This window comes from Ischnura elegans, chromosome 9 (genome assembly GCF_921293095.1).
Source record: "Ischnura elegans chromosome 9, ioIscEleg1.1, whole genome shotgun sequence".
NCBI lineage: Eukaryota > Metazoa > Arthropoda > Insecta > Odonata > Coenagrionidae > Ischnura > Ischnura elegans.
In genome coordinates, this window is record NC_060254.1 from 27955664 (window position 1) to 27969202 (window position 13539).

General features: G+C 36.1%; 1 protein-coding gene across 2 annotated transcripts in view; it reads right to left on the bottom strand.

Annotated features, from left to right (window-relative positions):
* Positions 1 to 296: 296 nt before the first annotated feature.
* The window catches only part of LOC124164899 (flocculation protein FLO11-like), a 69775-nt gene continuing 56532 nt past the window's right edge, over positions 297 to 13539 (bottom strand). Inside the window, exons 4-5 of one of the 2 annotated variants that reach the window (XM_046542126.1) lie at positions 12849 to 13162; positions 297 to 4389 (exon numbers count right to left, since the gene is read on the bottom strand). In XM_046542126.1, coding sequence (XP_046398082.1) covers positions 4293 to 4389; positions 12849 to 13162 — 411 coding nt within the window. In that variant the 3' untranslated portion in view covers positions 297 to 4292. The remainder of the gene's footprint in view (positions 4390 to 12848; positions 13163 to 13539) is intronic. The other variant, XM_046542125.1, reaches the window with a different exon arrangement.

The following is a 13539-nucleotide window of genomic DNA, read 5'->3' on the forward strand; positions in this document are numbered from 1 at the left end:
GTATGTCGATTCTTGGGAAAAAACTGGTAATGACAAATGGAATACACTTGGATCCCTTGATCCCTGCTGATGATGGGCAGCTCACTTGTCTACAAACTGGGAGAATTAGGCATTGAGAAACTATAACCTGGTGTGATAGTAGAATGATCTTCACCTATTTGACAGAAGGCTTGATGATTGATTTTAAGATACAAGCTGGATGTGGCCTCTTATTTTGATGAAATATGTATATCTTTTACACTCTATAGAAAAGCTTTTGAGCGAAGGAAATGCAAATGAAGTGGGTTGGAATTGAATCATTTTTTAAATTTTTATTATAAACCATTTGCCACATAAAAGAATTATTACAATACAAATATTGAAAACATCTACCAGCCTTTAAGATAATACAAGAAAGATAGTTGTGCATTGAACAATCACTGCCATGCAGAAGCTGTATTGTTTTTGACGTTCCATTTCAGTGTAAGGAACAGAAAGAAATTAAAGTTGGAAGTTGAGAGAAGAAATTTTCGGCTCATATATTGTTTTTTCCATCTCCATGCTTTCTTAGCAATCCATCGATTCTTTTCAATTACCCGTAAATACAATCTCTCATTTTTTTTAGGTTTATGAGCATTACTTTCATGTATAAGTACCCTGTTTAACATTAAAAACACATGTATGTTGCAATATTTGTGAATTTATATAATTTTTGGATAGTAATATTACAATAAATATTCATTCTTACCTCTTGAAGCAAAAACCGCATGACAATGGTAGATATTTACGTTTAATTAATCAACCAAAATTTTCTGATCACCCATTCAGTAATTTCAAATTATACACTTAAATAATGGTAAAAATATGTATGACATTCATACTTGCAAAAGCTGTATTCATTTCCTTTGGGAACTAACATCATGTAATCAGAAAAGTCATTTAAAATTTTGTTGAACATCATGGCACTACTTTACAGTCATATTAGTCACAATACAAATATCAGTCAGGGTGAAATAGTTTGCACTGAAACTAACAAATACTGATGCAGCTATTTATATGCACTTTCAACACTCATATGATTGTTGGAAAGACTATAAAGGGACCACATTATGGTAATTAGGAGTCACATGAAACTTGGGACTTGGGTATCAAGTTTTGCCACTGAATATAGAGCAAATTGACACATTCATAGAAAAAATGTTTTTTAAAACATGCCATCTTCAAGATAGCACAGGAATTTCATTCTAACAATTTTTTGGTCAATAGTACCTATCCAACGCTAATGCTTCACTCATAACATAGTTATTAGTTTCATATGTACAAATTTTACTCATTGAAATATAAGCATAAATAATATATTCTCTGTATTGTAGCAAAAGTGTGAGCATCATTGCCTTGTTTGCATCAAACAAATTTTGCATGGTTCTCAGGATGCTACCACATAATCAGAAAGTGTGTTGGCAGTGAACCTATAATGTTTGCAGATTTTACTTGTTTTTATGGAAGCCACGACTTTGAGGCTACACTTAATTACAACAATCATCTGCTTGGGACTCACATGACCACTCAAATACTGTGCAATGAATCCAAGTTTATTGTGCTAAACATTGAGGATGATAAATTTTCTGAGGGTATTTCAAGTTGAAATTTTATAATCAGGAAACAATAGTCACCATGATCATACTCAACAGCTGTAGGACTTCATAATTAGTAGTTGGTGGTTATTCACGATGAAAAAATAGCATTCAATCCATGGCAAGTCTGGCAACTGCCCTTGGGAAAGACAGCTGATAAAAGCAATCTTGAATGAATCTTTATTACATCAGTTCACCTTAAATCCTACACTTAGTAGTCTCTTTTATGACTCACCTACCCTGTAAATAACTGGATGCATGACATGGTGCCTTTTCATGGGGAAACAGGATGAAGCAAGCAAATGCAATGTTGGTACGGCAATATGAGGTGGTACAAGATACTACCTCATCTTTGCTGGCAAATATTTGGAAGTTCAGTCACATTTGAAGATTTAAGAGTATTTTGAAATATGATTATCCACCATTTGAAACATCACTTTCATGATTCCGCTTATTACAAACGAAGTGAATGACTATGAAAGCTTATGAAAAATCATATTATGAACACAAGAGAACTTCCTCCAATGAGTCAAGTTTCCTATAATATATTGATTTTGGGTGAGACAATGTAAGAGGGTTCCAATGATCTATCTTTACTGGACAATATGTAACATGAAAATTGGATTGAGATCCTTGCAGAGCCCATGGCGATGACCTCTTGAGGCCGGGCTCAAAAGCCTGAGACCTATACACCCTGCACCTCAAGAGGGTGGATGAAGGGAAGTGGAAAGGAAGGAGGCACTGCTGCAATTAAGGAACCCAACAACGCCTCTAAGGTAGGGTTAGGGAAGGAAGGGAAGGGATGGCAGAAGCAGTTATTTGGACAACGTGAGCTCGTAACCAGATTTAATGTTTCAAGAATTTCTTTAAGAGAATGACCCAGGGATTTTTCTCTCAATAATTGATTTATTTTCTCTTGATTAATGCAATTATGGTCCATGATCACAAGTTTTAGTGGTACATGGGTATCAGGAGCTAATATTTATCAATGTTTATTGAAGTTAATCAGTGTATGAAAACAGCTTGAAACACAATTGTAGGGTGGGACATGCCCTCCTGCACCTCCCAGCGATGATGCTTGAGAACTGGTAGGTATGCATATGTGGTGTGTTATTCTTAGCAAACCCCTAGATTTAAAGACCCACTAATTATCAAATCTTTGATGAAATAAATGATGGTGTGATGAAAAGTGGGCCACAAATTTTGGATTTGATGAAATTGAGATGTTACTGCAGTATCTCATGCAGTATATCATGATATCAATTAAAAATTAGACTCACTTAAGTTCTCAAAGGTAGGATGAAGTTTGTTTTATCAGATCATTCAAGTGGTCTTCTTTTTTTCTCTGGGTCAGATATTATGTTGTTGACATGCTAACAGCTATCCCAAAGGCTAGAATGAGTTTTAACAAGAAATAAATAAGGAAAAAATAAGGGTTTGTGGGAGTGATATGCCCCCTAAAAATATGCTTTCATTAGCCTCACAGCAGTTGAGTTTGATGAATGAAGACATTGAATTTATAGTTTTTAGAATGTATCTGGTATCATATTCAGATAGGCTCTCCAATACACTTCCAGCACCGATTAAAATTTTTCCATGATAATTAATAGTCCTTTCACAAAAATATTATTTCACTTGTACTTATCTCTCACTATATAGAAATCGCATCATTCTTTTTTCATGCAGATTCATACATACTGAGATCCACTACTTACATTTTAATTGACTAATCAATACTTTCTTCAAGCCAATTAAATTTTTACTAATGGAGCAATAAATTATATGATCATAAAAATTCTGGGAACAATGGTAATAAATAGAAAAAAACATTTAGAACTTCTGTTACAACATTTAGCAATGCACTGAAGAGATTTCACATCATGATATTAAAATATAATATAATTTTTACTGAGAATTTTTGGGTACCTAAGTAATAAATCTTGGCCCCTAAGTAGTTAACACATTCCACAAAAGTTAAATACACTGACGCAATTACTTTGCATGTGATTTTTGATCCATCAGAGAATACATATATCACACCAAAATATAACTAAATTACAAGAAAATGTTCCTCTTCTACAATGAACTAATGGTTAGCTGAAAACAACATCTGTATTTAAGGTCATACATATTCACTAAATATGTATTATCAGCCTCAATTCATCAATCCAATTATGTTATTTATGAAATCAAAATCTCATTTCACAGAAATATATCTAAGATAATTTTGCATCCTATTTTTCCCAAGCAAGTTGTCCAGGTTTGAGGACAGCACTAAAACAATTTGCAATCATTAATTCTTGGGTTAGCAATGAATGCATCCTTTGGCAATAAGAGAATTTTATGATGCAACTATGAAAGATTTGCTTAACCTCTTATATCTGTGAACCACTAAAATCCTTAGCAAGGATCATGTAAGGAGCTTCATAAATTCAGTGAAGATTTTTTTGAAAGTTTCTCTTGCCATTCACATCATTTCACAAAGCTGTGTGATGAATTTTAATGCTGGCAGTAATATCACCTCATTTTGCATCTCTTTAATAATTTAGTGCCGTCACTTAGGCAGCAACTTACCATCACATTGTGCTTATAAAATTTTATACATTTTCTTGTCTGGAGGAGTTTTTATTGAAGGTCCAAATACAAGTACAGAACCTATTCACATCATGGAGCATAAAGCTACACCATCTGTGAGGATCCCTTGCATTGCTGTTTGCGTTTCCAATGTGAATAATACGTCATTTCCGCTGTTGTCATGATAGTACCCATACCGTGTCTGAAAAGTAAGAGGAGTCAACCGATTAAATACAATCAACAGAAGCAGATATTAAATATGGCTTGATAGAAACAGTAAACTTGGTTGCAAACAATCCTTTTCATCATACAGTTTTCATCAATAAAAAATATGGTGGTAATTCGAACAAACTTCTATAGAAATTTCTTCCCTATGTAAACGATGTAGTTATTCAAAGTATTTTTCTCTAATAATTTTCTGCTTACTACTTAGGATCAAATTCTGTCGCATTTTAAACATTTTTATCTATTTTTCTTCAAAGGAAATGCTTTAACCCTTTCGTGCTGGGTGTCGGGTGGAGCCGATTTACATGCTCAGCGGACCTAACATACGGTATAACTGGCATGGATTTTTCAATGCAGATGACTGGGTGTCAGCTGGCATGGATGAAGGGAAGTGACCGATGAGATAGCAAATGTCAGATGCTTTCAGGCCCTGCCTGAGACACAGCTTAGCGAGACCATAGGGCCACTCCTCAGCAATTAACCCGACCCTCCCACTCTTTTATGATCCTCCTTGCTGCAGAAATCCACGGTGAAGTGGATATATTGTCAATTGTTTTTGCCATGAAACATTTAGTTGCATGCTAAATTTTTTTTATACTTTTAAATAAATGCATAAGCAATTTTTAAATGCAATTTTAGCATTACTAATAACAGACTTATAGACTTATAATCTTAGTATGTCATGTTCAATAAATTTGTTATTATCAATGCAAGAAATCTGCTTAAAATTCCACAATGCTTAAAAATGTTAGTTATTCTTCTAGAAGATTAAAGTACTGAAAACCAAAAGCAACATTTGGTTTAAAAAAAACAGTGGTAGCTCCATAGGTTGACAGTTGACTCATGCTGAGAAAGGGTAGGATGGTCTTGTCCAGTGACTGGGATAATGGCTGGGAAAACCTATATGCATATGAATAAACTTATATTTTCCCTCTCTCTATTTTGTATACATATTTCACTGTTGAGTTGGGTCTCAAATCGGAGGGATGAGAATGCCAGGGTAACTACACCCAAAAAATGAATAGGGTAGTTTCCTTCATCAAAGAAAACAAAAGTCATTGATTGCGATTTGTTACCCACCATTACTGTATTCATAATATACAAATTATTTCGTTTTAGAAATACCGGTTTAGACAAATGGCAATGGTCCATTTTTATCCTCATTTGAAAAGGGCCAGATTGGCGCCCATGCGATACCACTCCACGTGACGTCATAGGGACCTAGTTTCTATACGAGAGGATAGGAGTTATACGTCATCTGAGGTTACCAATGCATGCATGAGGCGCAGAGCTCAGGGAAACATGTCTTAACCTTTTCCCTACTGTTCACGTATATATACGTGTGGACGTTTCCTGACCTGGGAGACGACGGGCGTATATATACGTGTGAGATTTTCCCGGCCAGGAGATCGAAAGCCGTATATATACGTTTTCTAGCTCCCCCCCTTTTAGGACGGTCGTGGGTTTACGACGTCTTTGTCTCGGGACCCAACGCTTCGGGGTTTAGGATTAACCCTCTGAATCCAGGAGCAGGTACCCGGACCCTTCGTCTTTTATAACCCCTCTCAGCGGTACGGGACAGCGGTCATTCAATTGTTTATACAGTCAATTTTCGAAATAAATATTTGTTCATTTATCAAGAAATATACACTAAGAATTGAATTATTTGTCTTTTGAGCAGTATTTACAATTTTTAAACGAAATTCTACGACAAATATTAACTTATATCTCGAGTTATGTATAAACATCAACATGGAAATTGTTGCTGCGTTAAATGCGTTAATAATGACCTTAGAACTTGGTTTAAAATTTGACAATGCTCAGATAAAAATGAGGAATTCAATTCAAAGTCTATAATTTACGTGCAAGCAACAATTATCCATTTGCTAAATACATATAAGCAATACATAAGTTGACCACGAACCAATGCCGCAGGTATTCTCGTAAACCCGGAAAGGAGGGAGCACAACTACTCTCGCCCAGTGAGAAATGGTTGGTGGAATCCACGTGGAACCCACGTGGAGAATTAACGTGGATACCACGTGTTTTTGGTCGTGGAATCAACGTGGAACCCATGTGGAAATTTGGTGGAAAAATTAAAACAGCAGTAGGTGCTGTCCTAAAACCATTAAAACCTCAACCACTCTATATCTAAACCTTCTATATATGTGTCTACGATTTTTCATGTGCTCTCATGGCTGCCTTTCCACGAATTATATAAAAATAGAATGTGCGATACATTTTCACATAACTAGCGTGGTTTCAGGATGATAAATGACGCAATGTCACCAGAGAGTTAAGTTCCACAAATTAGAAATTCTGTTTAACATTTAATGCTATTCACCACAAATCCACTTGAAATCAACGTGGATTCCACGTGGGTCCAACCACTCAATATCCACCACCACCAAATATCCACCACTCAACGTGGATTCCACGTGGATTCCACCACCCATTTCTCACTGGGCGGAGTCCGAGATAATGCGAAGTCCCTGAGTGGAGGGGTCGAGAAAGGTTCCACGAGACTCTTCTTAACGAATATCCTCCAAAAATGCTCCGTACCACGAGAAAGAAGAGTCTCTTGGGGCTCAGTACAGCAGTCATGCTAGGACGAAAACTCCGCCGTCTCGAAAGGGTTAATAATCACATATTAAAACTGGCTAAGGTCGGAAAGTTTTCTTCATTTGATAAGGTATTAATAATCCTTATTTAAGCCAAGTGCTACCAGCCAGCAGGGTACTCAACTACCCGCTAGCAGCCTGCGTCGTATCAGTGCTCAACTCGCCTCAAGGTCACCTCACAAGACGGCAGCGGGAACCAGAAATATGTCACACGGAGAGATTTCCCAACATTCATACCTACGCGTCGCGTTTTCGTGCGCCGGAAAATTTTCAATTTTCATTTAATCGCGAAAAATAGATATTGTCATTTAAAAATCTAAAAGCGTGAAATACGTACTCCAGGAGTAATAATCTTTCGATTTAGGCAATAAAAAAATAATAGGAAACCACTCTATTCTGAACAGAGAGGTTTAGAATATTCTTATACTTAATGTAGCACTCACATTTGCTACTTGTAGCACGGAAAGTGTTTTTCTCTTGTCGGCACCAGCACAAAAGGAATAAGACTCGGCACATAGAATTTGATGACAAATGACCGAACTCATATTCTTCCTAAAACTCTTGAAACCTCCTGAATAAGTATCCCACAATCTGTTCTCACTGGAATTAACCTTTGTCAACAAATGCTAACTTCGTGAGCTCTTTTCCACGACCGATTACTTGGCTGACATTTATTTTCCCTGAAGTTTCTCAAAGACGAGATTCTGACATATTGTTTAAATGCGTATTATGACTAGTTGCTGCAGCAAGTTCAAGAATAGGCATCAACATACTTCAATTCTTATGCTTTGCATCACATTAAGTGTGTGGTACCCTGAACACAATTTGTAAAAGCATGCTCATTGATATTGCTGTTCCTTTTGGGAATTTTTTCCTTTTTCCATTCTGATTCATTCTGCATACATTATAATATTTCAGAAACTCTTAGCTAAGCCCCCTTACTGGCTGTGACCTTCAATCTGCTGATTTATTCCGTTGTCTGAAACAATTTTGTATCTATTTTAGACTCGAAAAAAATTGGACCCAAGTTTAATAGGAAAAAAAAACTACATTACAAAGTGAATATATAAAGGTAAATGAGGTGCATAATTGTATCCACCAAGAAAAACCTTCATGCAAATCTATTGGAGGTGATCATGAAGGGGCTAGGCTAACCTGGAGTCTTATCCGCTGGATAATATCGCCTCCTTTCGTGTGATGATATTTATCTAGATCTATAGAATCTGACAAGGTGCCACATCCGGGCGTGGACCCCAGGTGCAGCACCCGGGTGCAGGTTCCAAATGTGAAAAACTGGACTGTTTCTGCATGCGGTACGCAGCAGTTTGGATCCTGATGTAGGATGCTGTGGCCTTGGCAGGACGTGAATGGCTGGTACAGAACACACACTTGCACCTTTGACCATAGGCTGGAGGGAAAACTGGATCCAGAACACATGGGCAAACTTAGGATGTGGGAGATATTTAGAGATTGACAAATGACTACGACCTAGTGATGGGTAGATAATGCATTTTACCGATCCAGATTCTCTCATTTTAATGCTGATTCCTCCAATGCCCAAGCAGCAATCAATATCCAAACAACATCCAGACAACATTGCTGGCATTAACATATGATGTCCGTGCAATATCTATGTTAATCCCACTAATTTTGTATGGATTTCTGTCGATTATCCAAGGGACCCACCAAACAATGTTGCAGCAATGTCCAATAGTGAACATGGAGGTTCATATTACGACGTCTCTTAGATATCTTCACAACATCCTATGAGTAGATGATGCGTGTGCTCATTACGGTTTTTTGTAATCCCCAGGCATACAAACAAAACATTGCCTTATTGGAAATATTCAATTCCGTTCAATTGAAAAGTGACAAATTTCAATTGAATATGAGGAAATTCAATTGAATTCCCATGTATTCAATTGAAATTTGTCACTTTTCAATTAAACTGAATTGAATATTTACAATAGGGTGGATATCCATGCAACATTATTTTTACAATTCGTTGTGGATGTTACAAGTAGGGTATCTATATAACGTTGTCGGAATATCCATTGTGTAATAAAGTGTTTTGGATGTATCGACCGTATGTATTTAGAAATCTGATGGATATCGTCTGCTGCTTGAGTGCTGATCCCATCATTTAAAAAATAATATAACTCATACTCAGTTCGCCAAATACCTCTGAATGAAGAATTACTTGATAATGAAACAACCCTCTACAAGCATTAATATATTGTGTTTAAGGCAAATTTCAATAAAATAATTGAATTCAGGACAAGAAATTCATAATAGGAGATATTAAGTCTAAGAGATCAGGCTCTCCTGCACAAGTGCCTAATTGGTTATCTGCAGAAAGTTAATGAAATATGTATCTCAAGCTATGCTAACTTAAAGATGTTTTTATAAGAATGCTTCATGAAAATATGATTGCTGAGAGCAGTGTTACTTATAATTCATAGTTTCAAATCGATAAAATAGAAATCACAATTAATTTTTCACCTTTTAAAGCTACTTGATTCAGATACTAAGCCAAAATTGAGAAATCAAAGTATAAAATTTACCCATCACTAATATTACTGAAATAATGAATTCATAGGATGCATGAATAAGATTGAAAATGGAGTAAAAAAATGCCAGCAATTGCTAAAGTCCAATTAAAATGTGATTCATTTCATCCTCCAATGATCTGAAACTTAGAAGATTTTCATGTCTCCTCTATCATATATTTAATAATTAAAGATCATTGCATCCCTCTCCTTGGGTCTAGGTGTGTAGGTAACAGAGGCAGTAGCCTTGATGTGCAACATAAAAGATGGTGGGCTAGTTTAATTTGAAATTGTATTTATATGTGAACTGAAAATATTCAGTAGGTACTTACAATGAGCATTCTGCATTTTATTGAAATAATAAATTAATTTTGTCTTGAGGGGAAGATGCCAGGACCAATCCATAATGGATGAAAACACATAATATGTATGTATTCATTTATGGAAACAGAATTATGTAACCCATTAATAATCATGATGTAGTAAATGAGAATACTGCCACAATAATGCATCAAGGAAGGGTTTTGCCGAAATGAAATTTAACAAATTTATCTAATGATGTAGTATTCGTAATTTGCCACAATATTGGATCATTGAAAGACCTTAGTGGTCAAAATTTTAATTATACTCAATGTCATTAAAAAAGAAAATTTTGTAACTAAATAATCATAATTATGTCCAAGAAATAATTATGTCCATTGCAGAGAAAGACGGAACAAAGCTGCTTCCAGAAGAACACAGCGCCATCACTAAGGTACTGTCCATGCCACTCCTTCCATTCCTTTCCTTCATCCTACATTGGTCTCTAATGCCTGCTATTTAGGCTGTGTATTTTTTATTAAATTAAACTGGTACATAAACAAAATTTCCATGAGTTTGCTTTTAATAAAATGCTACCAAAAACCTCCATCCACACATCCAACCGTGTTTCAATTAAAAAAGTGAAACACCCACACAACACCCTTGAAAACAACAATCTTAACGTGCCCCTGCCTGCAGCTTTCAGAATGCTATGTAGATGTAGAACCCTCTGCTGTCAAGATCTTGTTACAACATATAATGTCATATATTCAATTATGAAAGGGAAAATAGCTGTATTGTTTGCAACCAAGAGAACTGAATTTTCCTCTCAAATAAAAAAAAAAACTATCAAAGCTCTGGGTAGCGTAGGGATGTAAGAAATTACCGCAAGAAGATTTAATTTCAAGTATGCAAATGTTAATATCTCTGAGTAAAAAATTCATATTCTCACACAAAATGAAATTTAGTCATAGCAATGCTTATTTTTCACCAAGATTGTAGATACGTAACAAAAGCTTCATGCATATAAGAGAGCAAAGTTAGAGTGACACCACATATCATTTTTCTTTGAAATGGGGAAAGAACATGCCGAGTTTATCATCATTATTTTAAGTATTTGAAAATATTATGTCACATTTACTGCCATTCAACTGAGAAATTTTTTTCAGCGAGCACTTCAGTTAGATTATGACAAAGGCAGCATACTATGTTACTGTGATTGCACAGACACTAAATGGCTAAAATAGTCTAATTCTATATAATTACATGCGATTAAAAAAATGAAAGACGTTAGCTTCCATTTCACAAGTACATAGTACAGCAATAGCAAATTCATAGGTAGGTAACTGAATAGTTGATCAGAAAAATATTGCAGCTCACAAAAGGGACTGTTTTTTCTAGCTAAATATCTATCATAAAGCCATTATTAACCTATCCACCTAAATGTCTGAGCTTTTAATTTCAGAGTATTCCCTAATTCGCTTTATGATTACCATCAATAATTTGAAATGGTAGACAGGTAATTACCTGTTAAACATTTTTTAAACTAGGGGCTACTAAGAGAGAAAGAGAATTAATGCACCTACTGTTCCAGCTTCACTGAATGACAAAGGAAATTATTGACCATTTGTGGCCACAGATTACCTATCTTCTCTAATGAAATATGTACATAATACAGTGAACGTTAAAGATGGTAAGCAGAGGAAATGGCCATTTCTTTTCCAAAGTTATGAACTACATGGCCATTTTGCCTAAGGACTGACTAATATGGTATGTATATTGTATGCATCTCAATATTACAATCTACAATTAAAATCAATAGCAGTTAAAAATGCTGAGCCTTTAGAATTAAAATTGGCTCCACAGTCAATATCATTGAGACAGGGGAAGTCACAATGAATTTTTCATGGTAAAAACCTATAGGCTACAGCAGTGGTGTAACTAGAAATATGCTTTGGGGGGTCATATGGAGGGGTCTGAGGGACTCCACCCCCCCAGGCAACAGGAAAATTTTTGAAAACTGACATGCCCGGAATACATTTTACTCTATTTGGGCACTAAAATTTGAGCTTCACTCGTAATTATGCAGGAAATCATCGCATCATGGAAAACATTAGTAGGTATGCTATAAATTTTTTTGAGGCTTTGGGGGGGATGATCTATTTCCTCATCCCCTCATAGTTATGCCACTAAGCTACAGACTAAATAATTGCCTGACACTAGTACATACAGTGTCTGTCCGGTAAATAATGCTAATGTGTTTTTTTTTTTTAACTTTTCTGCTGTTAGTATCTCATGCAGATTGGTTGGACTAAATGAGAGGTTTCAGCTATCCAATGCTGGCAATTTCAATATGCTCTAAGATCTGGAAGTACCTATTGAAACCATTGCCATTTAGCTGCTATGTACTACGTAGAATAAAGGATTTGATGGAAAAATGTTATACCATATCCATTTGTGAATAAATAAAAAAATACTGACACCTACATACCGATTGGAGACGCTTATAGGGATTCAGCCCATATCCTCAAGTCTTGAGATGGTTTTAGACATTTTGGAATTACTGGGCAAGGGTAACTGATGAATATAGTTCTACAGGTCCTTTATCACCATCAGGCGAGGAAAATACTGAGTTCGTGCATGATTTCTTGAAGATTTATCATTGAATGTGTATTTGTGTGATGGCAGATACTTCAAACCACGAAGAAAAAAACTGTGCAGATTGAAAATTAGGGTCATCCACGTCAAATGGGACTTAGTAATTTTATCTTTTTTAAAACAAAATTGCCGTACTTAATAGACAGAACCTGTACTCGAATAGATGAGAAAAACTTGAAATTTGCAATATTTTTCCAAACAGCTTATTCAATTTTCTCTGACCTCCATCTCCCATCAGTAGATGCTGGATGAGGACGAGGAAAATACAGCAACCATGGTTGGAGAGAATCATAGGAAACCGTTATTACCTTTTTCTTACCTTACACTTCGAACACGTACAGCAATGCTGGCCCTGCTGACCCTGATTTGGCTCATATGAGGATGCGACAGCTCTTGAAATGCTTTGCTGTTGATATCGGGAAGGCGTTGTGACAGGGAATGGGGGTGGGGGAGGCATGATGCTGCCCCCTGGGTGATCGCATGACCTCCACGCATATGGTGCTCCGGCACTCGGATGACTTATGGCCATGGACGATGGACCGCTGCTAGTGCTTGAGCCAATTCCTCCGAGTCCTTGCATTTTCTGCGCCAAGTACTCGTCGTAGCTGGGTGGCAGCAAACTCTGCATCATGACAGAAACAAAAAAAGGCTGTGAACTTGTTTGATTTAAGCAAGGTGATTGGGAGAGCATTGAATAATATGACAATGTTGTTAGAATGTTGCCCAAAAATCATTATCTAATGTACAGTAATTGATTGTTGATGTTGTGAATGTACTAGATTATTTCAATATTTTCTTAATGATTACAGTCTTGTAGGAAATAAAATGAGAGCTGTTTTTTATTCAATTGCTCTGATACTGACCCCCAAATCGTAAAAGTTTTCCCTACTTTTTCAAGGCAAAGCTACTGGTTTCCACAAGTGTAAACCTAATGTTCTCCCATCTGATAATATCAATTCTGAGCATTTAAACACAGGACATGCATGAAGTGCAGCCATA